Source organism: Choloepus didactylus, chromosome 25 (assembly GCF_015220235.1).
Source record: "Choloepus didactylus isolate mChoDid1 chromosome 25, mChoDid1.pri, whole genome shotgun sequence".
Lineage (NCBI taxonomy): Eukaryota > Metazoa > Chordata > Mammalia > Pilosa > Megalonychidae > Choloepus > Choloepus didactylus.
In genome coordinates, this window is record NC_051331.1 from 1,530,145 (window position 1) to 1,546,880 (window position 16,736).

At 64.7% G+C, this 16,736-nt stretch overlaps 2 protein-coding genes across 4 annotated transcripts; both read left to right on the forward strand.

Moving 5' to 3' along the window:
- The first annotated feature begins 451 nt into the window (after positions 1 to 451).
- PIK3R2 (phosphoinositide-3-kinase regulatory subunit 2) lies at positions 452 to 10,466 on the forward strand. 3 transcript variants are annotated; one of them, XM_037817988.1, is made up of 16 exons: positions 452 to 517; positions 1,469 to 2,217; positions 4,773 to 4,865; positions 5,187 to 5,237; positions 5,310 to 5,441; positions 5,531 to 5,729; positions 6,335 to 6,420; positions 6,529 to 6,637; positions 6,723 to 6,821; positions 6,926 to 7,106; positions 7,183 to 7,308; positions 8,089 to 8,231; positions 8,502 to 8,678; positions 9,019 to 9,090; positions 9,252 to 9,422; positions 9,511 to 10,466. In XM_037817988.1, exons 2-16 carry the CDS (start codon positions 1,896 to 1,898, stop codon positions 9,716 to 9,718), a joined length of 2,169 nt encoding a protein of 722 aa, XP_037673916.1. In that variant the 5' UTR covers positions 452 to 517; positions 1,469 to 1,895; the 3' UTR covers positions 9,719 to 10,466. The 3 variants fall into 3 exon arrangements, with proteins under 3 accessions (XP_037673916.1, XP_037673917.1, XP_037673915.1); XM_037817989.1 differs by having other exon boundaries at positions 1,533 to 2,217; XM_037817987.1 differs by having other exon boundaries at positions 492 to 517; positions 1,437 to 2,217.
- A 1,763-nt stretch (positions 10,467 to 12,229) lies between these two features.
- IFI30 (IFI30 lysosomal thiol reductase) lies at positions 12,230 to 15,031 on the forward strand. Its single transcript, XM_037818048.1, has 7 exons — positions 12,230 to 12,366; positions 13,080 to 13,262; positions 13,342 to 13,416; positions 13,620 to 13,712; positions 14,395 to 14,547; positions 14,636 to 14,689; positions 14,770 to 15,031. Exons 1-7 carry the CDS (start codon positions 12,286 to 12,288, stop codon positions 14,830 to 14,832), a joined length of 702 nt encoding a protein of 233 aa, XP_037673976.1. The 5' UTR covers positions 12,230 to 12,285; the 3' UTR covers positions 14,833 to 15,031.
- The last annotated feature ends 1,705 nt before the right edge of the window (positions 15,032 to 16,736 follow it).

Sequence of the window (16,736 nt, forward strand, 5' to 3'; positions counted from 1 at the left end):
GCCGGCCTGCTCCCTGCACTCGACGCCTCCTTACCCGCACTCCGGAGCAGTAGTTCGGCAATTTCCGAGTGTCATCTCAGGATCAAACACACTCGCGACCTCGGGGCTCAGCCTGGGTTCCACCAGTTCAGCCGAAGCGGGCTCGGTCATTTCCGGAATCGCTCGGGCGTCTCCGTGCCCAGTCGACTCCAGCCCACCCCAGCCTCGGGCATTCGGCCAACCCGATTGCGCTCGGCTATATCCGGAAACGCTCGGCGGTCTCGGGGCCTCCTGGCTTCCGCCAGTCCCGCGGGAGGACGCTCGGCTCCTCCCGGAAGCCCCGCGGCGTGCGTGGGCACCGCCTCGGCCTCGGGGCTCCAGCCCGGCCCGAACGTGCTCGGCTATTTCCGCCGGGGGGCGGACCCGGCCGCTCGGCTCCGCGGCGGCGGCGGAGGCGGGTCCCCGGGGTGGCGGCGACCGCAGCCGCGGCGGAGCCACCGGACGGGCTCGGCGTGACGGCGACCGCGGCGGCGGCCAGGTGCGTCCGCGGGGCCGGCCGTGGCGGGCCGGGGGGCGGCCAGGGAGGGGGCTCGGGCCGGGTTCGCGCGCCGCGGGTCTGGGGGTCCGCACGGGGGGCGCCGCGCGGGGCGGGGCCCGGGGCTGGATCGGCGGCCGCGCGGGCTGCCCGGGACCGTCCGGGCGGGACGGGGGCCCCGGGCGGCGGCGGGTGGCTGCAGCCGCGGCCTCGAGGGGAGGGAGGCTCTGCCAAGGCCGGGGCGTCGGGCGCCCACGGGGGCGCAGGGGGCCCTGGGTGGGACGTCATGGGGAGCGGGGGGCGGGGGTCGACCCCACTTCCGGTGCCGGGGTTGCGCCGCGGGGTCCACGCGTGCAGCCAGCGAGCGCGCGAGACCCGGGCCTGCAGTCCCGGCCCCCCCACCCCGCCGCCGGATTCGGGGTGCGCTGGGCCCCGGGCGTGTGCAGACGTGCACAGCGGGGCGCGGCGGCGGGCAGCCCCGAGCAGGCGGCAACAGGCCCCTTTCTGGACGTGCTTTCCTGGGCCTCAGTTTCCCCACCCTGTAGAATGGGAGTCACAAGGAGCAGGCCCGGGGGGATGAACTGCCGCTCCCCCGGGCTGGTGACAACGACCCCACCCTGGCCCTGGCGGCCTTGCTCAGACAGCCCCCACCCCCTTTCCCAGGCCCCTCACCTTCCCACCCTCTTTGAGGACCCGCCCCCTGGGCACCCCAAGTCTTGACACAGAGGCCTGGGAATGTTTCTATCCTGCTTTGAAACTGGGGGTTCATGCAGGTGCTGCTGCAGCACCCATGGGATGGGGGGCTATTGCACCCATTTTACAGATGGGGGAAACTGAGGCCCAGGGAGGGACAGGGTGGTCTACAGCAGTCCTGATCTGGGATCTCACCCCATCTCTGACTTGGGGATGGGATTCATCTCAGCCCAGCTGACTTGGACTGCCCCCCACCCCGAGGTCCCTGCGGTGGCCGGGGGAGCATGGTGGCTGCCTGTTTCCTCGGCCCCCTTGTCTGGCACAGCTGGAAGAACCGACATCCTGGGGTTCGGGCGGCCCCCAACATGAGGGAGTGAGCGGCCGTACCAGCCCCACCAACAGATGGGGGGCCCCGCGGTGCAGTGAGTTGAGCCGGCGCCACCGACCCCGTCCCGGCCGTTGGCCGATGGTGCACAAAGTGACCGGGGACCCTGGCCAGGGCCGGGCGACGACAGTGGACTGCGAGGTGTGAGCGTCCACACGGCATCCCCTGGTTCCACTCCTCGCCTGAGACTTCATGGTGCTTGGACAGGCCTGAGAGCCCCGAGCTGGCCCCCCACCCAGCCGATGGGGCCAGTGGGGCCCCCCTGACTGTCCAGCGACTGTGTGGCCGTCCCCCTGCCCGGCCATGGCGGGCGCCGAGGGCTTCCAGTACCGCGCGCTGTTCCCGTTCCGCCGGGAGCGGCCGGAGGACCTGGAGCTGCTGCCGGGCGACCTACTGGTGGTGAGCCGGGCGGCCCTGCAGGCGCTGGGTGTGGCTGAGGGCGGCGAGCGCTGCCCGCAGGCTGTGGGCTGGATCCCCGGCTTCAACGAGCGCACGCGGCAGCGGGGAGACTTCCCCGGCACCTACGTCGAGTTCCTGGGGCCCGTGGCCCTGGCCCGGCCTGGCCCCCGTCCCCGCGGCCCCCGCCCTGTGCCTGCCCGGCCCCAGGAGGGGCCCCCCGAGCCAGGTGAGCAGCCATGTGGCGGGCAGGGGTGCTCCCCTCGGACCCTCGGTCTCTTCTTTCAGGAGGGCTGGTTCCCATCCTAGGGGAGGACATGAATAGGGAGCCTGGGTCCATCGACGCATGCCGACTGCACAACTGTGGGGGACCAGGCCTCATTGACGCAGGTGGTGACAGAGGCCATGAGGACAGAGCCAGGTGTGGAGACACCTGGGGTGGAAGGTCCCAGGCAGCGGGCACAGTGTGGGCAAAGGCTGGGAGGACCAGCAGAACGAGGCAGGGTCTGGCCTCGGGGGCTGCGTGCAAAGTCTGGGGTTGATAACATAGGTGACAGGGAGTGTTCAGTAGGATTCAGAGGCTCGGTGTCCGCTCTGCAGTTTGCAGATGGGGTTCCTTGAGGAATCGCCTTCGTTGCCATCATTTTGCCTGGTTTTCAAATGAAGGGAGCCACAAAGCCCCAAGAGGGTGGGACACATAGCTGAATGGGGTTTGAGGACCCCCATGTCCCTCCCCAGAGACCCTCTGCTGGTCCTGCTTCCAAGGGGTCCGCTGGGAGCAGAGATTTGGGTACTGAACCTTCACTGAAACTCTGCCATGTGCCAGGCAGGGGAGCAAGAGGCCAGCTGGGGAAACTGAGGCCCAGGGTGTAGGGAGGGAGGGAGGCAGGGAGGAAGCTGATGAGCCCAGTGTGCAGGGGGGAGACCTGTCTGGTTAGCGCTGGGGGGACGCTGATGCCCCAGTGGCTCAGGGCCAAGCCGCACAGCCGGGGGTGGGGCGGGGGGCTCCTGGGCCCGGGCCTGCCTCCCGCCTCGGCCCCGGCCGGGCCCCCAGCCAGAAGCTGCCTCCCCGCCTGGCAACAGCTGCCGGCCGCCCCTGCCTGGCCTCGCTCCAGCCACCGCCGTGGCTCCTCGCGGGCAGCTACCCAGCCCCCAGCCAACCCTTCCAGGCCTGCAGCCACCTCAGCAGCCGCCCACCTGGAGCCGAGGCCAGTCCCTCACCCATTTGGGACTCTCGGGTCCATGGGACCACCTGTGGAATGTGCCAGGCTGCCTGGGTTTCCCACTGTCGCCAGGCTGGGCTCCCTCCCTGGCCCCGTACGTTTGTAAGGTGGGGTGGGGGTTGCCGGTTCCGATGCCTGCCACCCCCAACCCCTGTGTTTTGCAGCGGGTCACAGATGAGCCTTAGGGTTTGCAGAACCAGTCCCCCCACCCCTGGCTCTGCCTGTCTCCTCCTTCCACCTTTCCTTTTTTTTTTCCTTTTTTTGGTGTTTCATCCGCAGCTGGGTTTTTCTCCAGCTTGAGACCCCAGCTGGCCCATTGCTTAGGGACTATCTGCCAAGGGCCAGGGCCAGGTCAGATGCTGGTGACCCAAAGGGCTCTGGGTGCCCCCCACCCTGAGGGAGCTCCGCCTCGAAAACGAGGGCAAATTGTCTTGTTGGAGCAAAGTGGCTTACAAACTGGAGAGAGGCCTTGGAGATGGGTGTTCGGCTCAGACTGCAGAAGGGGCACTTCCCAAATCTGGGTTTGTCGCTTGGCGTGGCCCATAGGAGTCACACTGAACCAGGCTGAGGAGGGAAAGGGGTTTATTTACGCTGGTGGGAGTCAGGGGGGGGGAAGCTTTCGCAAATCAGCCTCCCTGAAGTGTTTCTTCAGTTGGTTTTTATGCCCGTGACACAAAGAGAGTTAATGGTTTGGGCTAACATGGGGTTTGGAGAACAGCAGCCATCTAGCTGAACCCCAGTGTCCAGGGAGAAGGATGGAAGAGCTTTGTTCATATCTGGGAGGTTTGGGGAGCAGGCTTACTCACTTCTGGGTGCAGACTTTGCATTTACGTATCACTCCTTTGTGAAAATAAAAGCTTCCATCATAGCCTGCTTCCACCTTGGAAGGTTATATTTTCAGGCTGTTTTACAATTCCCTGCTTGCTTACAGTTTTAAGGTTATATTTTAGAAGCCACTGTTACAGGACGAGGGTGTGTTCCTTTAATCCCCGTCGATCTCTTAGTCGCTCGCCTGCTTTTCAGTTGAGGAAACTGAGGCCCAGAACGGGGCACAGCCAGGCCACGTCAGAGCCCCAGCCTGGCTGCCTGCAGTTCCCGGGCCCCCACGACAGATCACCACAAACAGCGGCTTAACACGAATCACTTCTCTCCCAACTCTGGGGGCTCGTGGCGGCCTCACTGCAGCCCTCTCCCCTGTGTGGACTGTCTTCAGTCTGTGCCTTTTTTTCCTTTCATGGGGGCACTTGTTGGGTTTAGGGAGAATCTCATCTCGAGATCATTAACTTAAGACCCTATTTCCAAATAAAGCTGCAGTCACAGTTTCCAGGGATCAGGACTCAGACACATCTATTTGGGGGGGGGGGCACTGCTCACCCCACTCCCCTGGTCATCAGAAGTCACCTGAGCTTTGGTTTCCCACCCACCGGCCCCATCTGGGGTCTTCTGACCCCCCCCCCCAGGGTGTTGGTCCAGACACCTGGAGCCACCAGCACTAAGGGAGGCAGAGTGAGGGGCCGGGGCCCGGCCAGGGATACCACCAACGTGCTGTCCCCACCCCCAGGCTTCACGCTCCCCGACCTGCCCGAGCAGTTCTCCCCGCCCGATGTGGGGCCCCCCATTCTCGTGAAGCTGGTGGAGGCCATTGAGCAGACAGGTGAGCTTGGGCCTCACTGCAGCACCTGGATTCTGCTTGCATACCTCTGGTGACGGGGGACTCACCCTTGCACGGGATGCCTGGGCTCCCCCTAGAGGGATGATGGATCGCTTCCCCAGTGGAGCCTGGGTGCCCCAGGACTCCTTGTTGAGAAGGAAGAGAAGTGTCTCCCCAGGGGAGAGGGAGGCAGCCCCTCCGGACCTTTGCAGACCCCCCTCGCCTCCCCTCGCGCCTGAGCCTGCGGGTCCTTCGGGAGGCCGCACCGCGTCGAGGGCAGAATGGGGAGCATGGGGCGCTCACCCAGCCTTCCCCCACCCCCAGGGCTGGACAGCGAGACCCTGTACCGGCCGGAGCCGCCGGCCCCGCGCACAGGTGAGGGGGGTCCCCGGGCGGGGGTGCGGGGGGCCGTGCTCGGAGGCCCGACGTGTCCCCCTGCGCCCGCAGACTGGTCCCTGAGCGACGTGGAGCAGTGGGACGCGGCGGCGCTGGCGGACGGAGTCAAGGGCTTCCTGCAGGCGCTGCCCGCGCCGCTCGTGACGCCGGAGGCCGTGGCCGAGGCGCGCCGGGCCCTGCGGGGTGAGCGCGGCGGGGCGCCCGGGGCGCGGCGGGGCCGGGGGGCGCGGCGGCCGGGGCTCACCCGCCCGGGGCCCGCCCTGTGTCCGCAGAGGCCGCGGGGCCCGTGGGGCCGGCGCTGGCGCCCCCGACGCTGCCGCTGCACCGCGCGCTCACCCTGCGCTTCCTGCTCCAGCACCTGGCGCGGCTCGCCCGGCGCGGCCCCGGCCCCGGCGCCCTGCGCGCCCTCGCCGCCGCCTTCGCGCCGCTGCTGCTGCGCGCGCCGCCGCTACCGGGGGGCGCGCCCGACGGGTGAGGGCGGGGCCTGTTCGCGGGGAGGGGAGGGGAGGGGCCGCGGCAGGGGCGGGGCTGCGCTGGAGGGGAGGGGCGTGTGACGGAGGAGGGCGGGGGCTCGGCGGGGGTGGGGCTGCGCTGGGAGGGAGCGGGGCGCTCCCGACTAGTGAGGGTGGGGCCTGCGGGGGCGGGGCTGCGCTGGGAGGGGAGTATCTGGCAGAGGGGGCGGGGCCTAGGTGGAGCCTGGACCTGGAACCGGCGGGGCGGAGCCTGGGGTCGCCCTTGGGTGGGCGCAGTAGGGGCGTCTGACCAGGAAGAGCCCAGGGACCCCAAGAAACGGGGTGTGGGTGGTCCTAGGAGGGGAAGGGGTGGGGCCTGTCGCCTCCCCCCATCCCCACCCTTCTCCTTCCCAAGCCCCATGAATGTCCCCCTCTCGGGATCTGCTTGGCCACCCCAGGTGCTCGAGCCCTGTTTGCCGCACGAGCATTTATTGCGCGCCTCCTGCATGCACACCGTCAGGGCCCGGACCCTGAGCTCTCCCTTCCTTTATTGCCCTCTTGCACCCGCATGCCTCCCACTGGCATGTGCACACGGGCCCTCCCCCGCCGCGCCCCCGCCCCCAGGACGGAGACCGGCCCCGACTTCCCACTGCTGCTGGTGGAGAAGCTGCTGCAGGAGCATCTGGAGGAGCAGGAGGCTGCACCCCCAGGTGAGCCCCTCTCGTGTTAGCCTTCCCTTTGGGGTGTGAACCCCGAGTCTGCGAGCTGCACAGTATGCAATCGGTGCTCAGCGGGCTTCTGTTTCCCTGCTCCCCCAGCGCTGCCGCCGAAGCCCCCCAAGGCAAAGCCGGCCCCCACGAGCTTGGCCAATGGGGGGAGCCCGCCCTCCCTGCAGGATGCTGAGTGGTACTGGGGGGACATCTCCAGGTAGGGGGCCGGCGGGGGCTGGCAAGCAGGGGCGGGGCCGGGGGCGGGTCCTCCACATGGCTCCCCAACCCTGGGTCTCCCCCAGGGAGGAGGTGAATGAGAAGCTCCGGGACACGCCAGATGGCACCTTCCTGGTGCGAGATGCTTCCAGCAAGATCCAGGGGGAGTACACGCTGACCCTCAGGTAGGGCGGCCCTGGGGTCAGAAGTCACCAAGCTCACACCCCCAGGGGTGGGGGGCTGGAGGCCGGGCTCAGGGTCCCACGGGCGCCTACCCTGCCGCCCCCAGGAAAGGCGGCAACAACAAGCTGATCAAGGTGTTCCACCGTGACGGGCTGCACGGCTTCTCCGAGCCCCTGACCTTTTGCTCCGTCGTGGAGCTCATCACCCACTACCGCCACGAGTCGCTCGCCCAGTACAACACCAAGCTAGACACGCGGCTGCTCTACCCGGTGTCCAAGTACCAGCAGGTCCGGCCGGGTGGGGTGGGGGTTGCTCGGGCCGCAGGTCCCCGGGCAGCAGCTCCTGACCCGCCAGCGCCCCCAGGACCAGGTTGTCAAGGAGGACAGCGTGGAGGCGGTAGGCGCCCAGCTCAAAGTGTACCACCAGCAGTTCCAGGACAAGAGCCGCGAGTATGACCAGCTCTACGAGGAGTACACGCGGACCTCCCAGGTACCAGGCCGAGGCCACGGGCACAGGTATCTGGCTTCCCGGCGCCAAACAGCCCATCGGCCACAGGTCCGTATGGAGAGCAGGACCATAAGTGCGCGTGTCAGGAAGACAGCAAGCGGGAGGCAGCAGCTCGGGTTCCCATCCGTAAAACAGTCTCGACGGGCTCGGCGTCCCCTTCCGCCAGGACAATGTTGGAAATAACGACAACCTGGCGAGGGGTCGACTGGGTCAGTGGGTCAGGGGCCACAGGCAGATGGGGCACTCCTAAAACGAGCAGAGGTTTCCTCCCCAAAGATGACACTTGCAGACTTCTCCAAATTGAGGCTCAACAAGTTTGGCTGGAGCATCTCGTGCCGGGAGTGGCTCTGCTCCCCCAGCACTCCTTGAGGGGGTTTTCTTGTCCCCTTTTTACTAGTGAGTCGGCTGAGGCTCTGAAAGGACAGGACACCCCTGCAGAATCCAATATGAACGTCGGGGATTGAGCTCTTGGAGCCTCAGTTTCCCCGTTCATAGTTCCGATTTCACACGGGGCCATTGGAAGGTCCCAAGAGATGCCCATGAACTCTAGGGATTAGATTTATCATCAATTCTCAGCAGTGCTAAGGGGCAGGGGTTTTGAAGGCTGAATAGGAGTGCGTTTTGGGGCACAGGGGCTAGAGAAACGATGCTCCTGGTGGAGGGAATGGCCCAAGCAGCCCGTGGTAGAGTTGGGATCTGCCTTGGCTGCCCCCGAGGGGCTTGGGGTGCCAGGAGGTGCTTGGACCCCACCCCCACCCCCAGGAGCTGCAGATGAAGCGCACAGCCATCGAAGCCTTCAACGAGACGATCAAGATCTTCGAGGAGCAGGGCCAGACGCAGGAGAAGTACTGCAAGGAATACCTGGAGCGCTTCCGGCGGGAGGGCAACGAGAAGGAGATACAGAGGCAAGGGGGGCCCCTCCGTCCCATCCCTCTCACCCCCAATAAGGAGCCAGGCAGGTGAAGAAAGGAAGGGAGTAAAGGAGGCAGCTGGGATCCACCTGAGGGGGTCAAGTGAAGAGGGCTTTGCAGGGTGATTAGGAGTTTGCTGGAAAGCTCAGTCGGGGGAAACAGGAAGTGCTGAGGTTCAGAGGCTGGAACACATCGTCTAGTGCGCTGTGGGCCCTCCAGAGAACCCCAGGGGCCGCCCGAGGCCACTGAGCTCCTTTCCCGCAGGATCCTGCTGAACGCCGAGCGGCTCAAATCGCGCATCGCCGAGATCCACGAGAGCCGCGCGAAGCTGGAGCAGGAGCTGCGGGCCCAGGCCTCCGACAACCGGGAGATCGACAAGCGCATGAACAGCCTCAAGCCGGACCTCATGCAGCTGCGCAAGATCCGAGACCAGTACCTGGTGTGAGTGCCCGGCCCTTATTCAAATCCCTGCACCGTGCTCGCTCGTGTGGTCCTCTTGAAGCCCTTGGGGGAACTGAGGCCCGGAGCAGACTGGTGCCCAGTGTGAAGGCCAGTGGCCCCAGGTCCGGGCCTCTGGTGATGATGAGGTATAGCTCAGTCCGGCACCTCCTGAAAGGGCTGGATGTGTGTCAACAAAGTGGGAGGCAAGTTCCTTCCTCGTTTGAGCTGCCCTTGCCAGGCAGAGGCTGCCCCCGTGTGGCCGTCCGGGACACTGCACTGAGAGCCCCTCCTGTCAGCCTCGGGCTGGGGGCATGAGCCCACTTTTCCTCTCCCGCCCCAGGTGGCTCACCCAGAAAGGCGCCCGGCAGAAGAAAATCAACGAGTGGCTGGGGATCAAAAACGAGACCGAGGAGTGAGTGGCCATCTGGAGGGGAGCAGGAGGGCCTCCTGGGGGAGGGGCCACCTCGGATGGGTTTTGAAGGATGAGTAGGAGTTCGCCAGGGAGCGACAGCAGCAAGGCAGCCTCAGAGGCTGATGGGTGAGTGATCAGGGCCCGTCCCCGCTGCCCCACAGCCAGTACGCATTGATGGAGGACGAGGACGACCTGCCCCACCACGAGGAACGGACGTGGTACGTGGGCAAAATCAACCGCACACAGGCCGAGGAGATGCTGAGCGGCAAGCGGGACGGCACCTTCCTCATCCGGGAGAGCAGCCAGCGGGGCTGCTACGCCTGCTCCGTGGTGTGAGCGCCCGGGGGGGGCTGGGGTGGAGGGTGGCCCGGGGGTCCAGAGCCCCGTGGGGCCCATCCAACTGCTTGTCTGCGCCCACAGGGTGGACGGTGACACCAAGCACTGCGTCATCTACCGCACGGCCACTGGCTTTGGCTTTGCCGAGCCCTACAACTTGTATGGCTCGCTGAAGGAGCTGGTGCTGCACTACCAGCACGCGTCACTCGTGCAGCACAACGACGCGCTGGCCGTCACGCTGGCCCACCCCGTGCGTGCCCTGGGTCCCGGGCCCCCACCTGCTGCCCGCTGACTGCTGACCACCAGGCACTGAGGACGGCACTGGGCAGAGCCGCCACCCAGGCCGGGTTGGGGCCTCGGCATCCCGCCTGCAAACCGTGCTCGGTGCCCCTCTTTCTTCTTTCTTCTCTCCATCTTTCTTTCTCTGGTTTCTTTTTGTCCCTCCCTGTCTGTCTCTCTCCGTGTCCTTTTTCTCTCTTGTCCCTCTTTGCACTCTCTCTCCCTCTCACCGTTTCTCTGTCTCTCTCAAGCTCTCCGTCTCTTGGTCTCTGGGTTGGGGTCCTGTTCTCCCCTCCCCAAGGGTCTGGCTGCCCCTGCCTGGCCTGGGCACCCTCCTTTTAAGCCCTCGTCGGGCAGGAAGGAACTTCGCTGAGTCGCATCCAAGAACCCCGGCTGGGATATTTTGGGCCCAACTTCCCCTCCAAATGCTGAAGTGAAACCCACTGCCGGGTGATCCCCATGGGGGGCTGCTGCCGCAGAGATCCCCCACCCCACCGCACCCTGCAGCAGCGCAAGAGAGAACCGGACCTGGGCCAGCCCACATGGCCACCGAGCCGGGCGTGACACTGCCACTGGGCACTGCGGGGGCTTCTCTGCATGCCAGCTCCTCAGTTTCACTCTGTCTTTGGCCGCCAGACCCCCTTTTCTGAACTCTTTTGGGACGAGAGCCCCGATTTTCTAGCCGCCTCCCCAGCCAGGCTGGGTGGCAGGTTTTGTATGGTACGTGGGTGCATCGATAAGGAAATAAAACCTGAACTGGGGGGCTGGGCCAGCGATGGCTTCTGTTCAACCACCATGTGCGGGGCCATGGTGCTTACGGGGTCGCAATGAGCCTCTAGGACCGACAGCCGCCCCCCAAGCCGCCCCCAACCTCTGTTTTCCTGCTGAGCCCAGAGGAGCCAAGGTTACAGCCCCAGTCTGCTTGGGGGACCTCGGCCCAGCCCGTCGGAGGCCACCAGGGTCCCCCTGCTGCCCCCACTGCCCCCCACCTGTCCTTGGCAGGGCCCTGCTCCGCTCCAGCCACAGCTGCCGCCACCTCTAGTTCCCCAGGGGTGCTGAGCTGGGCACCACCACCCACCTTCATCCTCCACACTCAGGGTCCCCACCAGGCCTCGAGCCCCTCTCTCCTGCTGCCCCCAGAGACCTCGGGGGTGATGGATGGCCCAGCTCTCCCCACAGGGCTGCCGGCGTGGGCCTCTGCACCCCCAGTCCTTCTGGGGGCTCAGGCAGGAGACACCCCATAAACACCCCCAGCCCACGGCCCTGTGGTCTCCGCAGCCAGGAGGGCCAGTGGCTGCCATCCCAATGGGGCGCATCTGTGGGTGGGCACTGGGCAGTGGGGCCACATTTGTCCCCCGAGAGGGCCCGGCTCCGCGCATCCTGGGACGCTCAGACGGTCACATTGATCGTCTCCAGTCTGGCCTGACAAATGGGGAAGCTCGGAGGGACGTGGGCTTCAAGGGGCTCTGTCACCCCAGGGACGCGGGCAGGGGCGTGTCTAGCCCCCACGGCTTCGGGGAAACTCCGGCCTCGAACCTGCTGGGACTTGTGGGGACGAGCAGGCGGGGGCTCCCCCGAACCGAGGGGAGAGGAGGCAAGACAAGGGGACCTGGCTTTGTTCGGGGCGTCACCTTGCGTGGGATCCAGCCCTGCGTCCTGTCCTGAGCCGGAGGCACTGCCAAGGCCGATGTCCCCCCAGCTTGGCCCCTGGACTCTGTCCCCCGTTCTCACCGCTGCCTCTGAGCCCTCCGTGGCAGCTGTTCCCCCAACCCGCTCTCTTCTCCCCGTTTTACACGGGGGGAGGCTGAGGCTCTGTCCCTAGCTGGGGCCCAGGGCAGAGCTGGGCCCTGCTGGCCGCATCCCCACTCCCCACCCGAGAGCTGGGGGTGCCCCTGGGCCCCACCCCGGGGCCGTGGACCCTGTGATGGAGAGAGGCCCCTGCCCAGCCCCCCACGGAGAAGTGACTGCTCCCAGCCCCTTCTGCTTTCTCACCCCACTGCTGCCACAGTCACGCCCTGAACCTGGCACCTGGGGTGGGGGGCCTGGGGGGAGGGAGTGGGGGCGGGCAGGGGATCCCAGGCTGGGGGCGCTGCTCTGCCCACTCGCAGGCAGGGGAGCCCCCATTAGAGGGCAGGTTCAGGGGTGCCCCCACTCTGGGCGGGGCCCGGATTCCCCAACATGGCTCAATGGGGAGACAGGCTACTCCCCCCGCCCCGGGGCGTCTCTGGGATCTCTGCTGGGAAGGTGCCACCACACCTGGCGCCAGGTCCCACCTGACGGGGGCCTCACCTGACCCGGGGCCTCACCTGACCCGGGGGCCTCACCTGACCGCTGACTGCTGGGGGGGGTAGGGCGGACAAAGGGCGGCCCGACGGCCGCGTGATTTGGGACCCTGGCACCTGGCGGAAGTGGGGGAAAGGGGTTGAGCGGCCGGGGGTGGGGGGGGTGCCCAGGGGAGGGCCAGGCGCCCGAGGCGGTGTCCCGAGGGGGGCGTGGGCGCCGGGGGCGGGCCGGCCGGGGGGGGGCTGGGCCAGCGCGGGGTTAAAGGCCGCTCCCTCCGCGGCCGCCGCCACCACCGACATGGCCCCGCCGCCGCTGCTGCCGCTCCTGCCGCTGCTGCTGCTGCTCGCGGCGCTCCCCGAGGGCGCGGCCGCGTGCCAGGTAGGGACGGCGACCGGGGGTCCCAGCCGCCCGCCCCCGCCCCCGCCCCGCCCAGCCGAGGGGCCTCGAGCCCACTGCGTGCACCCGGGCACTGGGGACACCCGCGGGACGCCCGGACGAGCCTGCCTGCGGCCGCCGGCACATATGCGGCGCCTGCTGTGTGCCTCCGCGCCCGGAAAGGGCTCGCACGTTGCTGGCGGCGCAAACAGGCACCGGATCGCGGCCCGCGCCGGAAGTCCGCATGTATTAGGCGCCGCCTCGATACATTGGGGGCGGCTCCGGGGCCCTTCGGGACGAGGAGTAAACAAGGCTCAGCTCATGCCAAGGCCCTGGGGGTGGAGTGCGAGCGATGAACATACATTAGGCGTCTGTGGTATGCGCCTCTGGAAAAGCAGGGTCGCCCGCAGGGGGAGGAGTTTCGTTGGCCCTGGATCTCGGGCACCCGAGGAAAGCGAGGCCCGTGCATACATTAAGTGCCTACTGCTTGCACGTCTGTGGCACGTCCACTTGGCAGACAAATTGAGATTTAGGGAGGCCTGGGGGACAAAGCAAAGCCTCAGAGCCAGGTTTCCACGGGCAAGTTCTGGAAGGAGTGCGAGTTGGAGCACCAACTGTTTGCAGCACCGTTTCTGCAAGGGAACCGCGTGGTGCCCAGAGAAGGCAGAGCTGCCCGGGTCTCGGGGCTGCACTGCCTGCCCCCTCCCTCCCCGCAGGCCCCCGCCCTGTGCCCGCGGACGCCCCTCGAGAAGTTGGACGCGCCCCCTGTCAACGTGAGCCTGTACTATGAGGCGCTGTGCCCCGGCTGCCGGGTCTTCCTGGTGCGGGAGCTCTTCCCCACGTGGCTGATGGTCATGGAGATCCTCAACATCACGCTGGTGCCCTACGGAAACGCCCAGGTGAGTGGGCGCCGGGGAAACCGAGGCACGGGGGCGGGCGCCTCTCCAGCCGGCCGCCCCTCACCGCGCCGCCTTGCAGGAGCGGAACGTCAGCGGCAAGTGGGAGTTCCGGTGCCAGCACGGTGAGCGGGAGTGCCAGTGGAACAAGGTGGAGGTGAGCGGGCCGCGGTCAGGAGGCGGGAGCGGGTGCCGCGGGGGCGGAACCGGGGAGCCTCTGCCTCCTGGGCCTCCATCGCGTCTTCCTTCACCCCCTCAGCGCAGGCCGGGGGTTCCGGCCAGAGAGGGTTCTGGGGTGCTCCCACCCCCTCACACCCGGCCTGACTTCCCGGTCACCACCCCGTCCTCCCCGGCCCCCAGGCCTGCCTGCTGGACGTGCTGGAGCCGAACTTCGCCTTCCTGACCATCGTCTGCATCGAAGAGATGGAAGACATGGAAGGAAACCTGAAGCCGGTGAGTGAGCCCCCGGCTCGGTAGGGTGGGGGGCCGGCAGGGACCGCGGCTGTCACCCAGTGGGGCAGTACCGGCAGCCGGGGTGCAGCGACTCGTAGTACAGGCTCACGCTCTCAAAGGGCATCGGGGTATAAAAGCCTCCTGGAAGCAGGGACAAACCAGGAGGCCTTCCAGGAGGAGGGAGCCTCGGAGCTGGGCTTGGAAGGACAAACAGGAGTTTGCAGGGACACAGAAGAGGGGTCTCCTCTGGGGGTGAGGGCAGCGGACAGGCCCCACCCACTGCCCTGGGGCATTGCAAAAAGGCCTAGAAAGAATTCCCGCAGGTGAGTCACCTGCCTCCAGCGTTTATTCACTCACCAAGCACGAGCCCTCATCCCGAGACCCCAGCAGCCCTTCGGGGTTGGAGGGGGACTGGGGGAGGAGGAAGGGTGTTCCATGGTGGAGGGAACAGCATGAATGGAAGCTCTGAGGAAAGTGGGGGACCTGGGAGAGGGCAAGGGGGGTGTGGGGAGGCTGGGGCAGCCCGGGCCTCTGCTGTGGACATTGTCACATCAGGGCACAACCCACCGTCCTCTCTTCCCGATGAGGAAACGTGGGTGTGGCTGGGGGGCCGGTGGGGCTGGGGGGACCGTTGAGGAGATAATGGGGAGGAAGCTGAGGCAACGCCCCACCCCACCCCCAGTGCCTGCAGCTCTACGCCCCAGACGTGACCCCAGAGAGCATCCTGGAGTGTGCAACTGGGGACCGGGGCTCACAGCTCATGCACGCCAACGCCCAGCTCACGGACGCCCTGCAGCCACCTCACAAATACGTGCCCTGGGTCGTCGTCAATGGGGTAGGAGCCCGGGTGGCAGAGGGACTGCCAGCCAGGGAGGCAGGAGGCGTGGGTCAGGCTGTGTAACTTCCTGTCTGGCTTTGTGCAGAAACCCCTGGATGACCAGCAGCCTCTCCTCAGCCTCGTCTGCCAGTTGTACCAGGTAAGGGTGGCAGGGAGCGGTGGGATTCGGGGGGTGGGGGGTCTCCTATTGTGCCCCCGGCTCACAGCCATCCTCTGCAGGGCCAGAAGCCAGACGCCTGCCCGTTCATGAGCAGGTCCCCCAAGGAAGTCTGCCTCAAGTGATGGCCAGTGTCCCTGAGGGACGAGATGGAACGAGAACCCTGCTGCTGCAGTTTTCTGATCCCCAACCCTCCGCAGCTCCTCCTCATCACCCAAAAAGCTTGCACGTGTCCTGTGAAGGCCGCTCCCAAAATTCCACCCAGCAAGCAAGAATCTCGGCCTGCTGGGAATGGTGCTAAATAAAAACCAGTTTACTAAATCATTCTGGATGTTGAGTCATTTGATAAGCCGGCAAATCCCGTTCTGGGCCTGCACAATGGGGGGCCCCTTGAGAAGCCTCAGTCCTGGGCCCGGTTCCTTGAGGTCATGGATTGGCCAGAGGGAGGAGACCTGGGCTAGGGAGCTCAGAGAGTGTGTGAGGGCTCCTCCTAGGGAAGAGGGGCATTGGGGCTGGGGTTTCAAGGGGTGAATAGGAGTTCATCAGCCAGAGCATTTGTTCATAAATTCAAGAACCATTCCTCCACCTTTGTTCTGATTCCACACTGGCTGATATGGTTTGATCCAGAGAATGGGAACTGGGGCCTGGGGAGCCCCAAGGATGGGGAGTGTCAAAGAAGGTGTTCACCGGAGAAGAAAAACAAGTTCCAGGGAAAGGGAATGGAATGTGCAAAGGCCTGGGTTTGAGTAGCCCCTCAATGAGCCAAAAGTCAACTCTAGAGCTGGCACACTAGGTTGGGGCATCCGGCGGCAACAGGGTGTGTGAGAGGATGATTTTCAGAGGAAGGGAAAAGCACAATTCTCTTACTGAGGTAAAATGAACACGTTGAAGATTTATTTAACTCATTAACAAGGAAGATAGGTCAGATGTTAAACCTGTTCAAAGGAGACCCCAAAGAAAGATTTGCTTACAGATCAGGAAAATTGAACTAGACTTCCAAATGGAGGCATAACTAGCGTTTTTTCACTTGATGGGGGAGGCAGTGGTCCCTTTTGTTAAAAAGTAATCTCAAAGAAAGCTTTTCCTTGACTGATCCCATTGAGTTTGTCCTGATAAATTACACAGGTCCTGCAGGCTTCAGTTGACTGGACGTTTTTGTACGGAAACTCAGATCAAACTTTTAAAAGCCTCTATTATTTGCCAACCCAAGGCTAGAAATTCCACCAGGTATCACCTGCTGTACATACCTGTTTGAGTGAATTCCTCTCTTATCCACAACCCCCAGATACCCCAAGGTTCTCAGCCTGCCAGGAAACGGCCTCCTTACGCACCTGTACAGGTGACTCTGCAAACCAGGCAGCCACATGTCCTGAGAATACTATGTGCTGGCTCCCCAAATCAAGCTTAATTTCTTAAAAGCAGCTGATCAAAACACATAAGTAGATAAATACTGAACTTATGGCTGACACACTCGACTGCTTGTTGGCTACCATCAGGCAAAGACAAATATAAATATAGACAAGCAAGGGAGGGCACTGAGGAATCTCCCTTTTAACTCAAATCAGCCGATTAGGGACTTTGCAAAATCTGCAGATTCCTTTCTGGCCTATAAGATAACATCATATTCCCCTCCCATCAGAGTCACACATTCCGCCATGCTCGAGGGTGAGCAGAATTCTTGGGGCCATCTTCGGATTCTGCCTACATGTACCCCAAGATAGGAACATACTGCACACTCCTCCAGAGAGAAGCAGGGGCCTTTCTGAATTACAGATGAGTAGACACACAGAGTCGACAGCTTCCGTTCTAAACTTTCAGCCATGGGCCCAGAGAAAACACAAACTCAAAACCACAGGCCCAGCTATCAGAAATATTTTCCTTCCTCGTGGGCATGAATTCTTCATTGATTCTCCATTTTCTCTCAGTCAGCAGCCATTAACCTTTATTCTTAATCCATCAGCAAATGGCAAACGGTCAGGCCATAAAGCCAAATTCCCAATCCCCAATTGCAGTCGCATTGTCAGTTGTA